This window comes from Nerophis lumbriciformis, linkage group LG05 (genome assembly GCF_033978685.3).
Source record: "Nerophis lumbriciformis linkage group LG05, RoL_Nlum_v2.1, whole genome shotgun sequence".
NCBI lineage: Eukaryota > Metazoa > Chordata > Actinopteri > Syngnathiformes > Syngnathidae > Nerophis > Nerophis lumbriciformis.
In genome coordinates, this window is record NC_084552.2 from 16261130 (window position 1) to 16285498 (window position 24369).

General features: G+C 37.8%; 1 protein-coding gene across 4 annotated transcripts in view; it reads left to right on the forward strand.

The window, feature by feature from the left end:
- The window catches only part of ablim2 (actin binding LIM protein family, member 2), a 150580-nt gene that overhangs the window by 95048 nt on the left and 31163 nt on the right, over positions 1-24369 (forward strand). For 2 of the 4 annotated variants that reach the window (XM_072913157.1, XM_072913158.1), the window contains 4 exons: positions 36-113; positions 181-327; positions 12162-12279; positions 14821-15009. In XM_072913157.1, coding sequence (XP_072769258.1) covers positions 36-113; positions 181-327; positions 12162-12279; positions 14821-15009 — 532 coding nt within the window. The remainder of the gene's footprint in view (positions 1-35; positions 114-180; positions 328-12161; positions 12280-14820; positions 15010-24369) is intronic. The other 2 variants (XM_072913159.1, XM_072913160.1) reach the window with 1 other exon arrangement.

Genomic DNA, 24369 nt, shown 5'->3' on the forward strand with positions numbered 1-24369 from the left:
CTGGACATAATTGAGTCCTGCGCTTGTGATTTCAGGTGACCAGGACTTCATCGGAAAGCATCACGTCCGTCCCGGCATCCAGCACATCGGGATCACCAAATCGGGTCATTTATGTAAGACAATAAGTCGTAATGTGAAGTATGTTGACTTTGATTTTGGTTTTATCTTTGACATTGCCAGGCTAAGCTAGGAGAGGAGATGCTGGACTACAAAGACCTGGCGGCCCTGCCAAAAATCAAGGCCATCTACAACATCGAGCGGCCGGACATGCTGTCATACTCGCCCTATGTCAGCTACCCGGCCCAAGAAAGCCCGCAGTACAGCCAGGTACATGCTCACTTTTACCACTTCAGAATATTAAACTTCTCATAAAATGACAGCTTTGTTGTCGTAAAATGTTATAAGAAGAAAGTTGTATATTCTCCCATAAGACTCCAATATTTTCCCCTTATGACATCCTTGTTAAATAGAAAAACTTGTTTTGTTCTTGTAATAGTGCATTGTTTCCTAAAATGGCATGATATGATGTATTTGTCCCAGGCTCACTGAACACAACATGTTTACATATGCAGAATGTCCGAAAAGTAGTCGGAAGAAGCAGAGCTTATATTTAACCCACACCTTTAACCCCGTTTCCATATGAGTTGGGAGATTGTGTTACATGTAAATATAAACGGAATACAATGATTTGCAAATCATTTTCAACCCATATTCAGTTGAATATGCTACAAAGACAACATATTTGATGTTCAAACTCATAAACTTTTTTTTTTTTTGCAAATAATAATTAACATAGAATTTCATGGCTGCAACACGTGCCAAAGTAGTTGGGAAAGGGCATGTTCACCACTGTGTTACATGGCCTTTCCTTTTAACAACACTCAATAAACGATTGGGAACTGAGGAAACTAATTGTTGAAGCTTTGAAAGTGGAATTCTTTCCCATTCTTGTTTTATGTAGAGCTTCAGTCGTTCAACAGTCCGGGGTCTCCGCTGTCGTATTTTACGCTTCATAATGCGCCACACATTTTCGATGGGAGACAGGTCTGGACTGCAGGTGGGCCAGGAAAGTACCCGCACTCTTTTTTGTAACACGTGCTGAATGTGGCTTGGCATTGTCTTGCTGAAATAAGCAGGGGCGTCCATGAAAAAGACGGCGCTTAGATGGCAGCATATGTTGTTCCAAAACCTGTATGTACCTTTCAGCATTAATGGCGCCTTCACAGATGTGTAAGTTACCCATGCCTTGAGCACTAATGCACCCCCATACCATCACAGATGCTGGCTTTTGAACTTTGCGTCAATAACAGTCTGGAGGGTTCGCTTCCCCTTTGGTCCGGATGACACGATGTCGAATATTTCCAAAAACAATTTGAAATGTGGACTCATCAGACCACAGAACACTTTTCCACTTTGCATGAGTCTATCTTAGATGATCTCGGGCCCAGAGAATCATCTCTGGGCCCGAGAGATGATTCTCGGGCCCAGAGAATCATCCGGCGTTTCTGGATGTTGTTGATAAATGGCTTTCGCTTTGCATAGTAGAGCTTTAACTTGCACTTACAGATGTAGCGACCAACTGTAGTTACTGACAGTGGTTTTCCGAAGTGTTCCTGAGCCCATGTGGTGATATCCTTTAGAGATTGATGTCGGTTTTTGATACAGTGCCGTCTGAGGGATCGAAGGTCACGGTCATTCAATGTTGGTTTCCGGCCATGCCGCTTACGTGGAGTGATTTCTCCAGATTCTCTGAACCTTTTGATGATATTATGGACCGTAGATGTTGAAATCCCTAAATTTCTTGCAATTGCACTTTGAGAAACGTTGTTCTTAAACTGTTTGACTATTTGCTCACGCAGTTGTGGACAAAGGGGTGTACCTCGCCCCATCCTTTCTTGTGAAAGACTGAGCATTTTTTGGGAAGCTGTTTTTGTACCCAATCATGGCACCCACCTGTTCCCAATTAGCCTGCACACCTGTGGGATGTTCCAAATAAGTGTTTGATGAGCATTCCTCAACTTTATCAGTATTTATTGCCACCTTTCCCAACTTCTTTGTCACGTGTTGCTGGCATCAAATTCTAAAGTTAATGATTATTTGCAAAAAAAAAAAAAAAGATTTGCAAATCATTGTATTCCTTTTATATTTACATCAAACACAATTTCCCAACTCATATGGAAACGGGGTTTGTAGAATATCAACTGTTGCAAAGCTGTGTCATCAACACTCACGAGTATAGAACTACTTTTTTTAAAGTAATAATTTCTTATTTCAAGCATGAAAAAAAAAAGACTTTGACACAATTATGTCTCATAATTAAAACGGATGACAGCCAAATGGACTTTGCTGTTTTATTTTCAATGAAACAATAGAAAACCCCGTACTCATATAGTAGTACAGTTGGCACAGTACAGTAAACAGACAGTTAATATTTAAACATTTAACATGTGACATTTCTAACTATTTTGAACAGAAATAGTTCATGCACATTCAAGGAAATTATTAGAAATTACAATTAAAAAAAATTTGGCTGGGGGCTGGGCTGTATATATGCGCACTAATTGACTTAAAGAGCACGCACTTGGCGTGATGATGTCATGTTATCAATGGAAAAATGCATTTTTAGATCATATGGTTTGCCTGAGCGGCTAGGAGACCCCGAGAGTAACAAGCGGTTGCCTTGTTGCCTTTCCATTAAGAACAATAAACTCGTTTTTAGTATAAGTTTGCTGCTTTCAAGAAATGTAATGCCGAGCGCATATCATTATGTCAAGATAATTGCACTAGCATTTACTTCATTTAAGAATATTTTTCAACATATTGAGCAAAAAAGGTCTCATATTTGTTTTTCAACCAAGAAAAGTGCACTTGTTATTAGTGAGAATATACCGTATTTTTCGGACTATAAGTCGCAGTTTTTTTCATAGTTTGGCCGGGGGTGCGACTTATACTCAGGAGCGACCTATGTATGAAATTATTAACACATTACCGTAAAATATCAAATAATATTATTTAGCTCATTCACGTAAGAGACTAGACGTATAAGATTTCATGGGATTTATTATTGATGTAACCAGAGTAGTATCGACTAGATACGCTGTTGTACTTGGTATCATTACAGTGGATGTCAGGTGTAGATCCACCCATGGCATTTGTTTACATTCAGGCATGCTAGCTTGCTGTTAGCGGTTAGCTATTGTATCCTCCTACAGTGTGTAGTGAAGCATGTTTAGCTATTCCTCGTCCTGCAGGGATGATACTTGTAAAATAAATAAATAAACTTACTTTATTTGTCGCCATGGAGGCGAGGATTAGTGATTTAGAAGTAGCTAAAACACGTTAGCTGCTAGTGAGCTCACCATGTTTTAAAGCCCCTCTTCCTGAGGTCGTTTCTTCACTTTTATCATTAGTTTTTAGGCCAAAATGCGTCCTTTCTCCCTTTTCTGTCTACACACTGTGTCTGCTTTTAAGTACTCCGTGATTGTGCACTGCCGAACATGCTCCTCTGCTCTCAAAACCAGCAACGACACGACATGACGACGCACCGTCATGCCCGGGAACCAGTACTTTTCAAACAGAGTATAGTACCTCTTTTGATTACTGTATTTTTCGGACTATAAGTCGCAGTTTTTTTCATAGTTTGGCCGGGGGTGCGACTTATACTCAGGAGCGACTTATGTGTGAAAATATTAACACATTACCATAAAATATCAAAAAAGATTTTATGGGATTTAGCGATTAGGAGTGACAGATTGTTTGGTAAACGTATAGCATGTTCTATATGTTATAGTTATTTGAATGACTCTTACCATAATATGTTACGTTAACATACCAGGCACCTTCTCAGTTGGTTATTTATGCCTCATATAACGTACACTTATTCAGCCTGTTGTTCACTATTCTTTATTTATTTTAAATTGCCTTTCAAATGTCTATTCTTGGTGTTGGGTTTTATCAAATAAGTTTCCCCCAAAAATGCGACTTATACTCCAGTGCGACTTATATATGATTCTTTCCTTCTTTATTATGCATTTTCGGCAGGTGCGACTTATACTCCGAAAAATACGGTACTTATTTTAAGGTATTTTGGGGTTCATTGAGGTTAGCTAATTTTACTTGTTTTGGAAAGTCTATTGGCAGATAATTTTGCTTAGTTCAAGTAATATACCCCTAATTTTTGTATTTTCTTTTTCTTATTTTTGAACACTGACTTTTTGCAATGTACCGGTCCATCGCGAACATTTTAGAAACATAAATAAGTATTAATATGACATCAGTGACACCCCCACCCGGAGAGTGACCAACAGACCCGCCGAGTGACAGGCACGCATTTTAACCCCTGAACACGCCTGCACGCATTGCGGCTCTCGACACCGCGACCACACCCCCCGAGCACGGCGGCACACTTCACACGCTCGTCTCGCAAACTCACATAGCGTGGCGCGGTCATAACTCATGGCGCTGCGACATTGCAATAAGGCTGACTGTTGCAACGCATCGGTCATTTTCCAGCATCCAACGTCAAACAAGTCCATGACCATTATCGCTCACCTGCGACGGGAAGCTAACAAGCCAAATACTAGAGTCTGTGAACATTGCTCCAAAGTACTGATTTTGTGTTTATTTTATATATTCAAAAGTAGACTTTGACCTGTGCAAAGGTAGTAATATATGATGAAACAAAGCGGCAGCTAAAGAAGGACTTCCCCGTTTATCCCTTCTTAATCAAACGCTGAAAAACCGCCAGCTGAACAGCTGATTTTATGACTTCCGGTGCTGGCGTAAGCTGACTCGCGTCCCTTATATCAGTGTTTTTCAACCATTAGTGTGCCGTGAGATACAGTCTGGTGTGCCGTCATTTCACCTATTTGGGTTAAAATAATTTTTTGCTAACCAGTAATTATAATCTGCAAATTATGTGCCGTTGTTGAGTGTCTGTGCTGTCTGGAGCTCGGCAGAGTAACCATGTAATACTCTTCCATATCAGTAGGTGGCAGCTGGTAGTTAATTGCTTTGTAGATACGACGACAAGGATTTGTCGTATTTTCTAATGCTTATGCCAAAAATAAACAAAAGGTGAGTGCCCCTAAGAAAAGGCATTGAAGCTTATGGAAGGCTATGCAGAACGAAACTAAAACCGAACTGGCTACAAAGTAAACAAAAACAGAATGCTGGACGACAGCAAAGACTTACTGTGGAGCAAAGACGGCGTCCACAAAGTACATCCGAGCATGACATGACAATCAACAATGTCCCCACAAAAAAGGATAAAAACAACTGAAATATTCTTGATTGCTAAAACAAAGCAGGTGTGGGGAATAGCGGTCAAGGAAGACATGAAACTGCTACAGGAAAATACCCAAAAAAGAGAAAAAGCCACCAAAATAGGAGCGCAAGACAATAACTAAAACACTACACACAGGAAAACAGCAAAAAAGTCAAAATAAGTCAGGGTGTGATGTGACAGGTGGTGACAGTACACCTACTTTGAGACAAGAGCTATAGTGATGCATGCTTGGTTATGCTTTAAAGTCAAACCCAACAATGACTTTTTACTGTCAACTGAGTTTCGTTTTTTAATGATTTCTGCAGGTGGTGTGCCTCCGCATTTATTCAATGAAAAAAATGTGTCTGGGCTCAAAAAAAGGTTGAAAAACGCCGCCTTATGTGACCAGAGGCTGCACAAATATACTACAGTACTAGGACTATAGTGTCCATAACAGTTAGTTTATGCCAGCTGGGGTGCCCAAAGTGCCCGAGGCACATAAAAAATAAAAAAACATCGGTCTGAAATCCCTCCTCGCTCTTTGAGCTCACGTCAGAGAGTGAAATCCGGGGCAATGTTGATCCTGACTGTCCTTTTATTCGGGTCGGCTCAGTTTTTCTCTTTTATCCTCTTCTCTGACAAAACTTTGGTTGTTTGGGAGCTTCAGCCATGATAGCAGTACCGCATTTTTCGGAGTATAAGTCGCACCGGAGTATAAGTCGCACCTGCCAAAAATGCATAATAAAGAAGGAAAAAATATATATATATACCGTATTTTTCGGAGTATAAGTCGCACCTGCCAAAAATGCATAATAAAGAAGGAAAAAAACATATATAAGTCGCACTGGAGCCCGGCCAAACTATGAAAAAAACTGCGACTTATAGTCCGAAAAATACGGTAAGTCGCACTGGAGCCCGGCCAAACTATGAAAAAAACTGCGACTTTTAGTCCGAAAAATACGGTAATAGCACGTAGGCGTTCCCATCGACTGGGGAAAGGGGGAAGGACGTATGCCGTAAAGCAAAGTCAGCACATTTGTACTTTTTTGTGTGGCATGGTTCTTGCCCCCCTCCTCAAAATTGCTAAGTGCCAGTAAAAGCGATACAGACTCCCTCAGGCCATGACACAGGTGTCATTCAAATATCGTATTTTTCAGACTATAAGTCGCAGTTTTTTTTCATAGTTTGGGGTGCGACTTATACTCAGGAGCGACTTATGTGTGAAATTATTAACACATTAGCGTAAAATATCAAATAATATTATTTAGCTCATTCACGTAAGAGACTAGACGTATAAGATTTCATGGGATTTAGCGATTAGGAGTGACAGATTGTTTGGTAAACGTATAGCATGTTCTATATGTTATAGTTATTTGAATGACTCTTACCATAATATGTTACGTTAACATACCAGGCACCTTCTCAGTTGGTTATTTATGCCTCATATAACGTACACTTATTCAGCCTGTTGTTCACTATTCTTTATTAATTTTAAATTGCCTTTCAAAAGTCTATTCTTGGTGTTGGGTTTTATCAAATAAATTTCCCCAAAAAATGCGACTTATACTCCAGTGCGACTTATATATGTTTTTTTCCTTCTTTATTATGCATTTTCGGCAGGTGCGACTTATACTCCGAAAAATGCGGTACCAATGATTGTCACACACATACTAGATGCGGTGAAATTTGTCCTCTGCATTTGACCCATCCCCTTGTTCACCCCCTGGGAGGTGAGGTGAGCAGTGAGCAGCATCGGTGGCCGCGCCCAGGAATCATTATGGTGATTTAACCCCCAATTCCAACCCTTGATGCTGAGGTCCAAGCAGGGAGGTAATGGGTCCCATTTTTATAGTCTTTGGTATGACTCTGCCGGGGTTTGAACTCACAACCTACCGATCTCAGGGCGGACACTCTAACCACTAGGCCACTGAGTAGGTTATGATATAGTAATTGCACGTAGGCGTTCCCATCGAATGGGGAAAGGGGGAAGGACGTATGCCGTAAAGCAAAGTCAGCACATTTGTATTTTTTTGTGTGGCATGGTTCTTGCCCCGTTCCTCAAAGTGCCAGTAAAAGCGATACAGACTCCGTCAGGTCATTCAACTAGTTCAGGGGTCGGCAACCCGCGGCTCCGGAGCCGCATGCGCCTCTTTGATCACTCTTATGCGGCTCAGCAGCATACTTGCCGACCCCCCGATTTTCCCGGGAGACTTCCGGATTTCAGTGCCTCTCGCAGAAAACTCCCGGGATTAATATTCTCCGATTTTCACCCTTAAAATAATAATAAGGGTGTGCCATGATGGTACAGCATTTAGCGCCCTTTACAATCTGTATAAACAGCGTGCCAGCTCAGCCTCTTGTTAAATGCATCTTCTGCTTGCACACGTAAGTGACAGCAAGGCATACTTGGTCAACAGCCACACAGGTTACACTGACGGTGGCCATATAAAACAACTTTAAGACTCTTACTAATAATGCGCCACACTTTGAACCAAAACCAAACAAGAATGACAAACACATTTCGGGAGAACATCTGCACCTTAACACAACATAAACACAACAGAACAAATACCCAGAATCCCATGCAGCCCTGACTCTTCCGGGCTACATTATACACCCCTGCTACCACCAAACCCCGCCCCCAACCCAACCCTGCTCCCTCACAGATCAAACCCCCCCCCCTCTGTGCGTCGGTTGAGGTAGGCGGGGTTTGGTAGCGGGGGTGTATAATGGAGCCCGGAAGAGTTAGGGCTGCATGGGATTCTGGGTATTTGTTCTGTTGTGTTTATGTTGTGTTACGGTGCAGATGTTCTCCTGAAATGTGTTTGTCATTCTTGTTTGGTGTGGGTTCACAGTGTGGCGCATTATTAGTAAGAGTGTTAAAGTTTTTTATACCGCCACCGTCAGTGTAACCTGTGTGGTTGCTGATCAAGTATGCCTTGCTGTCACTCACGTGAGCAAGAAGAAGTCCCATTCAACGTTGTGGCTGGGCTGGCACGCTGGTTGTAGTGGGTGCTAAATGCTGTACTATCACGGCACGTTCGAGAGAACAGTTGCCCTGAAATTCGTAGTCTACCGGAAAAATCGGGAGGGTTGACAAGTATGACGCTGTCAAGCGCCATTCATATAAAACCCGCAAGCCGCACTAACATTCAATTTTCATATTAAGGTGTGGGCCGCGTGTCTGAGACCCTTGGTTTATGCATAGCACAAAGCAAAAAAAAAACTTTGTATGCAGTGTTATTTCATTTTAAATTTCAAAAGATTTTTGTGACTCCCATTGTTTTCTTTAATTTGTGAAACTGGTCAAAATGGCTCTTTGACTGGTAAAGGTTGCCGACCCCTGAACTAGTTGGAAGTCGATGTATCATCCCAAAAATTATGGAAATATTTGATGAAAGTTGAAAAGTTACTCAGTGCTGCTTTAAGGATGATTATTGTAAAGCATCGGACATCCTCTAACATCCAACATCAATCTCTTCACACGACCATCATCGCTCGCCTGCGACAGGAAGCTAACAAGCCAAATACTAGAGTCCGTGAACATTGCTCCAAAGTACGGATTATGTGTTGATTTGTTGTACACACATAACTAAACATTGTGCAAAGGCAGTAATTAATATATGACAAAACAAGGCGGCAGCTAAAGAAGGACTTCCCTGTTCATCCTCTCTTTTATCTCACAGGGAAAACCTGCCGGGTGAACGGCTGATTTTACTATTTTATGGCGCTGAATTAAGACAACCATGTTACTTGCTGACCATAGGATGAACAAATATACTACAGCACTAAGACTATAGTGGCCTTAAACAGTTAGCTTGTACAACAGGGGTGCCCAAAGTACAGCACAGGGGCCATCCGTGGCCCATGACTCGCTTGTCATTGGCCCTATGGCCCCTATTTCCCACATTACAAATATAATATTTAAAAAACACCAGCAAAAATTGGGAAAACAGCAAGAAGCACAATGAGAAAAAAACAAAATGTTGACACCAGCCAACAATAACTCAAGGAAACAAAATATAAATATATATACATACTGTATATAATAAATGTCAGTATATATATATATATATATATATATATATATATATATATATATATATATATATATATATATATATATATATATATATATATATATATATATATATATATATATATATACATACATACAATACAGGCCAAAAGTTTGGACACACCCTCTCTTCATTCAATGGGTTTTCTTTATTTTCATGACTATTTACATTGTAGATTGTCACTGAAGGCATCCAAACTTTGAATGAACACGTGGAGTTATGTACTTCACAAAAAAAGGTGAAATAACTGAAGACATCTTCTTCAAAATAGCCAACCTTTGCTCTGATTACTGCTTTGCACACTCTTGGCATTCTCTCGGTGAGCTTCAAGCACACCTGTGAAGTGAAAACCATTTCAGGTGACTACGTCTTAAAGCTCATCGAGAGAATGCCAAGAGTGTGCAAAGCAGTAATCAGAGCAAAGGGTGTCTATTTTGAAGAAACTGGAATACAAAACATGTTTTCAGTTATTTCACCTGTTTTTGTTAAGTACATAACTCCACAATCTACAATGTAAATAGTCATGAAAATAAAGAAAATGCATTGAATGGGAAAGTGTGTCCAAACTTTTGGCCTGTACTGTATGTATGTGTATATATATATATATATATATATATATATATATATATATATATATATATATATATATATATATATATATATATATATACGTATATACACACAAATATTTATTATATACAGTATGTATATATATTTATATTTGGTTTCCTTGAGTTATTGTTGGCTGATCTCATTGTGCTTCTTGCTTTTTTCCCAATTTTAATATATATATATATATATATATATATATATATATATATACAAACCCCGTTTCCATATGAGTTGGGAAATTGTGTTAGATGTAAATATAAACGGAATACAATGATTTGAAAATCATCTTCAACCCATATTCAGTTGAATGCACTACAAAGACAACATATTTGATGTTCAAACTCATAAAAATTTTTTTTTTGTTGCAAATAATCATTAACTTAGAATTTCATGGCTGCAACACGTGCCAAAGTAGTTGGGAAAGGGGCATTTTTACCACTGTGTTACATGGCCTTTCCTTTTAACAACACTCAGTAAACGTTTGGGAACTGAGGAGACACATTTTTTAAGCTTTTCAGGTGGAATACTTTCCCATTCTTGCTTAAGGTTAAGTTGTTCAACAGTCCGGGGGTCTCCGTTGTGGTATTTTAGGCTTCATAATGCGCCACACATTTTCAATGGGAGACAGGGCTGGACTACAGGAAGGCCAGTCTAGTACCCGCACTCTTTTACTATGAAGCCACGTTGATGTAACACGTGGCTTGGCATTGTCTTGCTGAAATAAGCAGGGGCGTCCATGGTAACGTTGCTTGGATGGCAACATATGTTGCTCCAAAACCTGTATGTACTTTTCAGCATTAATGGCGCCTTCACAGATGTGTAAGTTACCCATGTCTTGGGCACTAATACACCCCCATACCATCACACATGCTGGCTTTTCAACTTTGCGCCTATAACAATCCGGATGGTTCTTTTCCTCTTTGGTCCGGAGGACACGACGTCCACAGTTTCCAAAAACAATTTGAAATGTGGACCTGTCAGACCACAGAACACTTTTCCACTTTGTATCAGTCCATCTTAGATGAGCTCAGGCCCAGCGAAGCCGACTGCGTTTCTGGGTGTTGTTGATAAACGGTTTTCGCCTTGCATAGGAGAGTTTTAACTTGCACTTACAGATGTAGCGACCAACTGTAGTTACTGACAGTGGGTTTCTGAAGTGTTCCTGAGCCCATGTGGTGATATCCTTTACACACTGATGTCGCTTGTTGATGCAGTACAGCCTGAGGGATCGAAGGTCACAGGCTTAGCTGCTTACGTGCAGTGATTTCTCCAGATTCTCTGAACCTTTTGATGATATTACGGACCGTAGATGGTGAAATCCCTAAATTCCTTGCAATAGCTGGTTGAGAAAGGTTTTTCTTAAACTGTTCAACAATTTGCTCACGCATTTGTTGACAAAGTGGTGACCCTCGCCCCATCCTTGTTTGTGAATGACTGAGCATTTCATGGAATCTACTTTTATACCCAATCATGGCACCCACCTGTTCCCAATTTGCCTGTTCAACTGTGGGATGTTCCAAATAAGTGTTTGATGAGCATTCCTCAACTTTATCAGTATTTATTGCCACCTTTCCCAACTTGTTTGCCACGTGTTGCTGGCATCAAATTCTAAAGTTAATGATTATTTGCAACAACAACAAAATGTTTATCAGTTTGAACATCAAATATGTTGTCTTTGTAGTATATTCAATTGAATATGGGTTGAAAATTATTTGCAAATCATTGTATTCCGTTTATATTTACATCTAACACAATTTCCCAACTCATATGGAAACGGGGTTTGTATATATACATATAAATGTACACACATACATAACAGTCGCCGCAGGGCTATGTCTGGCCCATCCATCCATCCATTTTCTACCGCTTGTTCCTTTCGGGGTTGCGGGGAGTGCTGGAGCCTATCCCAGCTGCATTCGGGCGGAAGGCGGTGTACACCCTGGACAAGTCGCCACCTCTACACTCACATTCAGGGCCATGGTGATCAAAATGATAAACAAAAGCATGCCATATCTCACTTTGCTTGTAATGAGTGTACAGCACATATTAGTCTTACATGTGATGAATGAACTTTTGCACAATATTGAAACTTTTGGAGTTTCACCTGTAAATGAATGCAATGAAATCATAAACACATTCAACAAATAAAGTGTATTATTTCAATCTGTATATATATGTAAATATTAAAAATGATGTTCTTGTAGGGCAATGGAGAGAAATCACCCTGTCAGCCGAGACCCTCCAGTCCAAGTTCGAACAGTTCTTTGGGAGGTTATGGACGTTACACTCCATCACGATCCCCCCAGAATAACAGCAGAGCAGGTAGGCCCTTATAACTATTTACATTCACTCATCAATACCAATTATTATTTATTTCTCATCAATTCATCTTTTTATTCTTGTAATTTTATAACTTCATTCTTCAAATGTTCCAATAATATTTCAACTAATCCTACCACGACCCTAAATTATCCTAATATTATGATTTTGTTCTCATAGCTTTTTTAAAAATCATAATCCAAAATTACATTATTTTCATAAAAGTGTGACTTCATTGTCGAAATATTGCAACTTTATTCCCTTCAAATCATGACATTGTCCTCATTATTGCTCTTAAAACCATGCCTTTTCCCTCATAATCTTACAACTTTTGCTCATTAAATTACAACTTTTACTCATACAATTTTGACATTATTTTTTAAATCTTTTATTCTCGTAGTATTGCAATTTTGATCTCATAACATAGCGTTTTACTTCCAAAAGGTATTACCTTATTCTTGATGATTACATTTGAATCTAATACAAACCAGTGAAAATGGCACGTTGTGTAAATCGGAAATAGAAACATGTTTCAAAAAAGCTGGCACAAGTGGCAAAAAAGACTGAGAAAGTCGAGGAATGCTCATCAAACACTTATTTGGAACATCCCACAGGTGAACAGGCTAATTGGGAACAGGTGGGTGCCATGATTGGGTATAAAAGCAGCTTTCATGAAATGCTCAGTCATTCACAAACAAGGATGGGGCGAGTGTCACCACTTTGTCAACAAATGCGTGAGCAAATTGTTGAACAGTTTAAGAAAAACATTTCTAAACAAGCTATTGCAAGGAATTTAGGGATTTCACCATCTACGGTCCGTAATATCATCAAAAGGTTCAGAGAATCTGGAGAAATCACTGCACATAAGCGATGATATTACGGACCTTCGATCCCTGCATCAAAAAGTGACATCAGTGTGTAAAGGATATCACCACATGGGCTCAGGAACACTTCAGAAAACCACTGTCAGTAACTACAGTTGGTCGCTACATCTGTAAGTACAAGTTAAAACTCTATTATGCAAAGTGAAAGCCATTTATCAACAACACCCAGTACCACCTGTGGGATCGAAGGTCACGGGCTTTCAGCCCGAGCTCATCTAAGATGGACTGATACAAAGTGGAAAAGTGTTCTGTGATCTGACAAGTCCACATGTCAAATTGTTTTTGGAAACTGTGGACGTCGTGTTCTCCGGACCAAAGAGGAAAAGAACCATCCGGATTGTTATAGGCGCAAAGTTGAAAAGCCAGCATCTGTGATGGTATGGGGGTGTATTAGTGCCCAAGACATGGGTAACTTACACATCTGTGAAGGCGCTATTAATGCTGAAAGGTACATACAGGTTTTGGAGCAACATATGCTGCCATCCAAGCAACATCTTTTTCATGGACGCCCCTGCTTATTTCAGCAAGACAATGCCAAGCCTATTACTATTATGTTGGATCCACTATGGACTGGACTCTCACAATATTATGTCAGACCCACTCGACATCCATTGCATTCTAGCGGGGGGGGGGGGTTACCCACATATGCGGTCCTCTCCAAGGTTTCTCATAGTCATTCACATCGACGTCCCACTGGGGTGAGTTTTTCCTTGCCCTTATGTGGGCTTTGTACCGAGGATGTCGTTGTGGCTTGTGCAGCCCTTTGAGACACTTGTGATTTAGGGCTATATAAATAAACATTGATTGATTGATTGATTGAAGCCACGTGTTACATCAACGTGGCTTCATAATAAAAGAGTGCGGGTACTAGACTGGCCTGCCTGTAGTCCAGACCTGTCTCCCATTGAAAATGTGTGGCGCATTATGAAGCCTAAAATACCACAACAGAGACTCTTGAACAACGTAAGCTGTACATCAAGCAAGAATGGGAAAGAATTCCACCTGAAAAGCTTAAAAAATGTGTCTCCTCAGTTCCCAAACGTTTACTGAGTGTTGTTAAAAGGAAAGGCCATGTAACACAGTGGTAAAAATGCCCTTGTGCCAACTTTTTTGCAATGTGTTACTGCCATTAAATTCTAAGTTAATGATTTTTTTTTTTTAAATTAAGTTTCTCAGTTAGAACATTAAGTATCTTGTCTTTGCAGTCTATTCAATTGAATATAAGTTGAATTGATTTGCAAATCATTGTATTCTGTTTTTATTTTCCATTTACACAACATGCCAACACACCTTAAATCTCTTAAATCTCTTTTTGCTCATAACATTTCTACTTTTTTCTTGCAATATCAGTTCGATTGCAATTTTTTTTCCTCGTCAAATGACTTTGATATTATATTCATTTTTCTTCGTCAAATGTCTGAAAATGAATATGTTTTAAAATGAAGACTTTATTCTCATGTCATCTAATTTACCAATGTATTTTTAATAGTAAAATTGTTGTTAATTTGACTTAATGACAACTTTATCTTGTAAAATGGTGACTCCACTGTATTGCCTATGACAGACATCTTATGTTGTAGTATTGACATTACATCTTCATGTGTTATGTTTCATATTATTATCATGATTTGAATTCTTTAACTTCATTATTGACATTCAGGAGCAGAGGTTTATCTTGGCAGTAGAACCAGCAGCCAGGCCCCTGAACCCAGTGCACTTGGGCCACCCCCTGGTGGTCCTGGTGATGGGCCCAAGTACGCAGGATGTGGTAGTTTGGGGGTGTCCTTACACCTGAACCCCACCACTCTGTCCATGCTGCAGCAGCACAACTTCATCCCTTATTTCAGAGGTAGCGCTGCATGGACCATCCACGCTGACACTGGACCATTTGCTGGAGTGGTTATGCACAAATTATATTTATTTCCCCATTTAAAATATTATATTAACGTGAAATAATACACCGTATGTTACAGTATATATGATGTTTTTTCTCATCATATTACAACTTCATTTTCGTAATATTACAGTCTGGCTTTTTTCCTGATAATGTCCCCACTTATTCCTCATACAATCATAACTTTTTTCTCATATTCTTACTTTATTGCCGTATTTGTTTAACCTTTTTCCCCCCTCATAATAATACAAACAATTCAATTTACCATAATTATTATATTTAAAACATCGTATTGGTTTTATTCCTATAAAATAAATAAATAAAATAACTACTTACTCATAATTTTTTTTAATCTCAAAACGACATAGTTTTCTTATAGATTGTGCCTTATTTCTCATGACATTACCTAATTTTCCTAATAAATTGCAACTTTTTCCTATGAAATTACATCATTATTGTCATAAAACTGCAACTTATTGTTTACAAGACCCTTTTCTCATACAATTACCACTTTATTACCAGACTTTGCCTCTTTTTTTCATATTACAGCATTTTCATCATATTATAACTTTATTTTTGTAATATTACAGTCTGGCTTTTTTCCTGATAATGTCCCCACTTATTTCTCACAAAATGACAAAGATTTCTCATACAATCATAACTTTTTACTCATATTCTTACTTTATTGCCGTATTTGTTTAACCTTTTTCCCCCAATCATAATAATACAAACAATTCAATTTACCATAATTATTATATTTTAAACATCGTATTGGTTTTATTCCTAAAAAGGTGTTTTTTTTAAATTGCCAAACGATTTTCCTATTAAATAAATAAATAAAATAACTACTTACTCATACATTTTTTTTTTATCTCAAAACGACATAGTTTTCTTATACATTGTGCCTTATTCGTCATGACATTACATAATTTTCTTAATAAATTGCAACTTTTTCCCCATAAAATTACATCATTATTGTAATAAAACTGCAACTTATTGCTCACAAGACCTTTTTCTCATACAATTACCACTTTATTACCAGACTGCGCCTCTTTTATTCATATTACAGCATTTTCATCATATTACAACTTCATTTTCGTAATATTACAGTCGGGCTTTTTTCCTGATAATGTCCCCACTTATTTCTCACAAAATGACAAAGATTTCTCATACAATCATAACGTTTTTCTCATATTCTTACTTTATTGCCGTATTTGTTTAACCTCCCCCCCACCTCCCTCATGATAATACAAACAATTCAATTTAGCATAATTATTATATTTAAAACATCAAATTGGTTTTATTACTGAAAAGTTTATCTTTTAAAATTGCCAATCGTGTTTCCTATAAAATAAATAAACAAAATAACTACTTATACATTTTTTTTAATCTCAAAACGACATAATTTTCTTATAGATTGTGCCTTATTTCTCATGACATTACATAATTTTCTTAATAAATTGCAACTTTTTCCCCATAAAATTACATCATTATTGTCATAAAACTGCAACTTATTGTTTACAAGACCTTTTTCTCATACAATTACCACTTTATTACCAGACTGTGCCTCTTTTATTCGAATTACAGCATTTTCATCATATTACAACTTCATTTTCGTAATATTACAGTCGGGCTTTTTTCCTGATAATGTCCCCACTTATTTCTCACAAAATGACAAAGTTTTCTCATACAATCATAACTTTTTTCTCATATTCTTACTTTATTGCCGTATTTGTTTAGCCTTTTTCCCCCCCTCATAATAATACAAACAATTAAATTTACCATAATTATTATATTTAAAACATCGTATTGGTTTTATTCCTGAAAAGGTATTTTTTTTAAATTGCCAAACGTGTTTCCTATAAAATAAATAAATAAAATAACTACTTACTCATACATTTTTTTTTTTTATCTCAAAACGACATAGTTTTCTTATAGATTGTGCCTTATTCGTTATGACATTACATAATTTTCTTAATAAATTGCAACTTTTTCCCCATAAAATTACATCATTATTGTCAGAACACTGCAACTTATTGCTCACAAGACCTTTTTGTCATACAATTACCACTTTATTACCAGACTGCGCCTCTTTTATTCATATTACAGCATTTTCATCATATTACAACTTCATTTTCGTAATATTACAATCAGGATTTTTTCCTGATAATGTCCCCACTTATTTCTCACAAAATGACAAAGTTTTCTCATACAATCATGACTTTTTTCTCATATTCTTACTTTATTGCCGTATTTGTTTAACCTTTTCCCCCCCCTCATAATACTACAAACATTCAAATTTACCATAATTATTATATTTAAAACATCGTATTGGTTTTATTCCTGAAAAGTTTTTTTTTTTTAAATTGCCAAACGTGTTTCCTATAAAATAAATAAATAAAATAACTACTTACTCATACATTTTTTTTTTTTTATCTCAAAACGACATAGTTTTCTTATAGATTGTGCCTTATTTCTCATGACATTACATAATTTTCTTAATAAATTGCAACTTTTTCCCATAAAATTACATCATTATTGTCATAAAACTGCAACTTATTGCTCACAAGACCTTTTTCTCATACAATTACCACTTTATTACCAGACTCCGCCTCTTTTATTCATATTACAGCATTTTCATCATATTACAACTTCATTTTCGTAATATTACAGTCGGACTTTTTTCCTGATAATGTCCCCACTTATTTCTCACAAAATGACAAAGTTTTCTCATACAATCATAACTTTTTTCTCATATTCGTACTTTATTGCCGTATTTGTTTACCCCCCCCCCCCCCCCCCCCCCTCATAATAATGCAAACAATTACATTTACCATAATTATATTTAAAACATTGTATTGGTTTTATTCCTGAAAAGTTGTTTTTTTTAAATTGCCAAACGTGTTTCCTATAAAATAAATAAATAAAATAACTACTTACTCATAAAAAAATTTTTCTCACAAAACGACATACTTTTCTTATAGATTGTGCCTTATTTCTCATGACATTACATAATTTTCTTTAAAAATTGCAACTTTTTCCCCATAAAATTACATCATTATTGTCATAAAACTGCAACTTATTGCTCACAAGACCTTTTTCTCATACAATTACCACTTTATTACCAGACTGTGCCTCTTTTTTTAATATTACAGCATTTTCATCATATTACAACTTCATTTTCGTAATATTTCAGTCGGGCTTTTTTCCTGATAATGTCCCCACTTATTTCTCACAAAATGACAAAGATTTCTCATACAATCATAACTTTTTTCTCATATTCTTATTTTATTGCCGTATTTATTTAACCTTTTTCACCCCTCATAACAATACAAACAATTCAATTTACCATAATTATTATATTTAAAACATCGTATTGGTTTTATTCCTGAAAAGTTTATTTTTTTAAATTGCCAAATGTGTTTCTTATAAAGTAAATAAATAAATAAAATAACTACTTACTCATACATTTTTTTTAAATCTCAAAACGACACAGTTTTCTTATACATTGTGCCTTATTCGTCATGACATTACAGAATTTTCTTAATAAATTGCAACTTTTTCCCATAAAATTACATCATTATGGTCATAAAACTGCAACTTATTGCTCACAAGACCTTTTTCTCATACAATTACCACTTTATTACCAGACTCCGCCTCTTTTTTTAATATTACAGCATTTTCATCATATTACAACTTCATTTTCGTAATATTACAGTCGGGCTTTTTTCCTGATAATGTCCCCACTTATTTCTCACAAAATGACAAAGATTTCTCATATAATCATAACTTTTTTCTCATATTCTTACTTTATTGCTGTATTTGTTTAACCTTTTCCCCCCCTCATAATAATACAAACAATTCAATTTACCATAATTATTATATTTAAAACATCGTATTGGTTTTATTCCTGAAAAGTTATTTTTTTTAAATTGCCAAACGTGTTTCCTATAAAATAAATAAATAAAATAACTACTTTCTCATACATTTTTTTTTAAATCTCAAAACGACACAGTTTTCTTATAGATTGTGCCTTATTTCTCATGACATTACATAATTTTCTTAATAAATTGCAACTTTTTCCCCATAAAATTACATCATTATTGTCATAAAACTGCAACTTATTGCTTACAAGACCTTTTTGTCATACAATTACCACTTTATTACCAGACTCCGCCTCTTTTATACATATTACAGCATTTTCATCATATTACAACTTTATTTTCGTAATATTACAGTCTGGCTTTTTTCCTGATAATGTCCCCACTTATTTCTCACAAAATGACAAAGTTTTCTCATACAATCATAACTTTTTTCTCATATTCTTCCTTTATTGCCGTATTTGTTTAACCCCCCCCCCTATTATAATACAAACAATTCTATTTACAATAATTATTATATTTATAATCATGCCTTCATTTCTATCGGAATCCATATTTTTCTTATTGTATAAGTTTTATTCCTGTAAAGTAATTTTTTTTTTTAAATGTCATAGTATTACTGTAAAATAACTACCGTATTTTTCGGAGTTTAAGTCACACCGGAGTATAAGCTGCACCGGCCGAAAATGCATGATAAAGAAGGAAAAATACATATATAAGTCGCACTGGAGTATAAGTCGCATTTTTGGGGGAAATGTATTTGATAAAACCCAACACCAAGAATATACATTTGAAAGGCAATTTAAAATAAATAAAGAATAGTGAACAACAGGCTGAATAAGTGTACGTTATATGAGGCATAAATAACCAACTGAGAACGTGCCTGGTATGTTAACGTAACATATTATGGTAAGAGTCATTCAAATAACTATAACATATAGAACATGCTATACGTTTACCAAACAATCTGTCACTCCTAATCGCTAAATCCCATGAAATCTTATACGTCTAGTCTCTTGCGTGAATGAGCTAAATAATATTATTTGATATTTTACGGTAATGTGTTAATAATTTCACACATAAGTCGCTCCTGAGTATAAGTCAATGAAAAAAACTGTGACTTATAGTCCGAAAAATACGGTACTTATTTCTCATAAAATTGCATCTTTTTTTCCACACAAAACGACATAGTTTTCTCATCATTTTCTTAATAAATTGCGACTTTTTCCCCATAAAATTACATCATTATTGTCATAAAACTGCGACTTATTGCTCACAAAATCTTTATGTCATACAATTACCACTTTTTTCATATTACAGCTTTTTCCCGTGACTTTATTACTATAAAATTGAAGGACACTCTTCATTGACAACTAGGCCTTTTTTCTCCAAACATTACAACTTTATCCTCAGTTGTCACTTTTTCAAGCAGCCAATGGTCGATTGTCTGCACGAAACCCACTGCATCATGGAGTGAGGCTCGCACTTTTTTACACTAAGCATGTTTTGCCTTCACATACTAATAATACTAATACTACACACACAGTTCAGTACACATCATAAAAATCTGGGTTTTCGGTCTGAAAGGTTGCCTGACCTCCATTATCATCTCCCAGGGTTCAGACTGGACTCTATACCTGACACTAAAGCTAGGACTTTTTTGTATCTGGTTTTACCTTCTGATGGTAAAAGACTACTTCTCTATCTTGTCTGTGAATGGTTGGCAGGTTTTTGCCATGTGGTTCCAGTTCTGTGGTTTTTGTATCAATTCGACCATTTGTCCTTCAGTCTGTGTACTTGTTATTTACTGCTTCAAAACTGAAGGGATGGGAATCATCATTCAGAGGCATTGATTCCCAACCGAGAGACACTTCTAGGTTTGACTCGGTGGGCAAGCCTTCGATATGACTAATGTTTGGCAGCACAAACATCAGAGTACTATAATATCCTCCAAAAAGTTCTAAAAGTGATGGACTGGATCCATTCACTCTTCAGAAGAAAACAATCAGCATCATCAAACTATCCAGTTGACGACCGTTAAGGGGTAAAGTTACAAAAGTATGGAGGCACCCAATGTCTTGACATCTGGTTGGGTCCACAGGACAGGCAAGGGGAATCACATAGTGTAAGAAATGGACCGGGAAGTGACTCAGGTACAGTTCATCTGGAAAGGGTTCACAGCACTTCACTTTTTCACTCTATCCTAACTTGTCTCCCAGTTTTTGCGACTGAAAACCATCCCCACAGCATGATGCTGCCACTACCATGCTTCACTGTAGAGATGGTATTGTCCTGGTGAAGAGCAGTGCCTGGTTTCTTCCAATCATGATGCCTGGCATTCACGCCAAAGAGTTCAATCTTTGTCTCAGAGTCTTTCAGGTGCATTTTGGCAAACTTTTAGGGAGAAATGGCTCTATCATACAGGCCTGATTGGTGGATCGTCCTTCTGGAAGGTTCTCTTCTCTCCACAGAGGAATGCTGTAGCTCTGACAGAGTGACCATTGGGTTCTTGGTCATCTCCCTAAAGTCCTTCACCCATGATCGCTCAGTTTAGATGGCAAGCCAGCTCTAGGAAGAATCCTGGTGGTTCCAAACTTCTTCGATTTACGGATGATGGAGGCCACTGTGCTCATTGGGACCTTCAAGGCAGCAGATATTGTTCTGTACTTTTCCCCAGATTTGTGCCTTGAGAAAATGTCTGTCTTGGAGGTCTACAGACAATTCCTTCGACTTTATTCTTGGTTTTTGCTCAGCCATGCACTGTCAAATGTGGGACCTTATAAATAAACAGGTGTGTGCCTTTCCAAATCATAACCAACCAACTGACTCCAAATAAGCTGTAGGAACCTCTCAAGAATGATCATTTAAAGGGGAACATTATCACAATTTCAGAATGGTTAAAACCATTAAAAATCAGTTCCCAGTGGCTTATTATATTTTTCGAAGTTTTTTTCAAAATTGTACCCATCACGCAATATCCCTAAAAAAAGCTTCAAAGTGCCTGATTTTAACCATCGTTATAAACACCCGTCCATTTTCCTGTGACGTCACATAGTGAAACCAACACAAACAAACATGGCGGAAAGAACAGCAAGCTATAGCGACATTAGCTCGGATTCAGACTCGGATTTCAGCGGCTTAAGCGATTCAACAGATTACGCATGTATTGAAACGGATGGTTGTAGTGTGGAGGCAGGTAGCGAAAACGAAATTGAAAAAGAAACTGAAGCTATTGAGCCATATCGGTTTGAACCGTATGCAAGCGAAAACGACACGATAGCCAGCGACACGGGAGAAAGCGAGGACGAATTCGGCGATCGCCTTCTAACCAACGATTGGTATGTGTTTGTTTGGCATTAAAGGAAACTAACAACTATGAACTAGGTTTACAGCATATGAAATACATTTGGCAACAACATGCACTTTGAGAGTGCAGACATCCCAATTTTCATCAATTAATATATTCTGTAGACATACCCTCATCCGCGCTCTTTTCCTGAAAGCTGATCTGTCCAGTTTTGGAGTTGATGTCAGCAGGCCAGGGAAGCTAGGGTCGATATTCTTCTCTTGATCATCTTCGGGACGGTGTGAGCCAAGACATCCAGGGGGTTTAGCTCGCTCGTCTGCGGGAACAAACTGCCGCCATTGCTTGCCGTGCTACCGAGGTCCTTTGTCCCTGAATTGCTCACACACTCCAGCAAATTCAATGGGGGTCTGGCGGCAGATTTCTTTGACTTTATCGTTGGAAATGCATCTGCTTTGAGTGTCGCAGGATATCCACACATTCGTGCCATCTCTGTCGTAGCATAGCTTTCGTCGGTAAAGTGTGCGGAACAAACGTCCAATTTCTTGCCACTTTCGCATCTTTGGGCCACTGGTGCAACTTGAATCCGTCCCTGTTCGTGTTGTTACACCCTCCGACAACACACCGACGAGGCATGATATCTCCAAGGTACGGAAAACAGTCGAAAAACGGAAAATAACAGAGCTGATTTGACTCGGTGTTTGAGAAAATGGCGGATTGCTTCCCGATGTGACGTCACACTGTGACGTCATCGCTCTGAGAGCGAATATTAGAAAGGTGTTTAATTCGCCAAAATTCACCCATTTAGAGTTCGGAAATCGGTTAAAAAAAAAAAAAGGTCTTTTTTCTGCAACATCAAGGCATATATTGACGCTTACATAGGTCTGGTGATAATGTTCCCCTTTAAAACAGGATAGCCCCGAGCTCACTTTGATCCTTATGGCAAAGGCTGTGAATTACAAACCGAAAACCGATTTTAACTAGAGATATGAATACATCGTTTGGCAAGCCTCTGGGTTGATCTATATCTAGTATGGACAGGTCGATGTCCGGTTTAAAAGTCGCAAATCAGTTGATTTGAGTTCTTCTTCAATATATGGCCGTTCTATTCTTGCGAGTCTTCGTGATGATGTAATGCGAGAGTAACATTATCATTTGCGAAATACAACAAAAGAGCATCATGGCAGACAGCACCAAAAAAGCTTACAATGCACCTCCAAATCTTAAATCTAAACGTTTTGATTTTTTTTAAAAAGGAGGGTCAGTTGGAATAATGTGTGGCCATTTGTTACGTTTGGAAAGCAGCGATAAAGTAGTGACTGAGAACCCAGCTGTTGAGACGGCATGGAGACACTCAAGCGGGCGATAACGGAGCTATGGATGCCAATGCGAGCAAAACTACCAACTCGCAAGACAAGGACACTGATTTGAAAGACTTCCAGCCCCAACTTAGCCAAATAACTGTGAGGTAATCACAGCATCTAGTACACTGTTCATTGTACTAAAGATAAAAACCTAGCTGCACAGTAACCAGCAGAATAGCACTTTGGAAAGTATAGAGGTCTTTGGGTTTTTCTAAATGTCCTACAATGCATTGCTGATCATTGTTGTTGATCATTCTGATAATGTCGACGATGTGTGCGATTGTCAACTGCCATAATCAAGGTGCGATAGATAGAACTAGCTTTTATCGCATTCCTAAGCATATTTCTGGACAGGGGGAAGCAGAGGAACAGAAGAGTGAACGGAGAAGGCCAGCATGGATTGCTGCAATCAAGCGATCCGACGTGAAGTGCTATGGACAACTTTGTGTTTGTCCGGATCATTTCATTTCAGGTAATTAGGACATTTTTGTAAGTAGAAAAATTAACCTAAAAAAAATGACAGCCTTACTTTGCATCAACTTGATGTGCTGCGTCGAAGAACTTTGATAGTAGTTGTATCGATAAAAATACAGTACACACTTCTGTCATCCGGACTGTGGCCTCCACAGTTAAGCGACACGAGAACATCATTCTCCCAATCCTGCCTGATAGGCACAGTGTGCGGAGATGACCTTGGATTGGTTATCCGTGACTATTCAGCGTGTCAACCATGGGTCGGATCATTTCTGCGAGTGCACGACTTTAG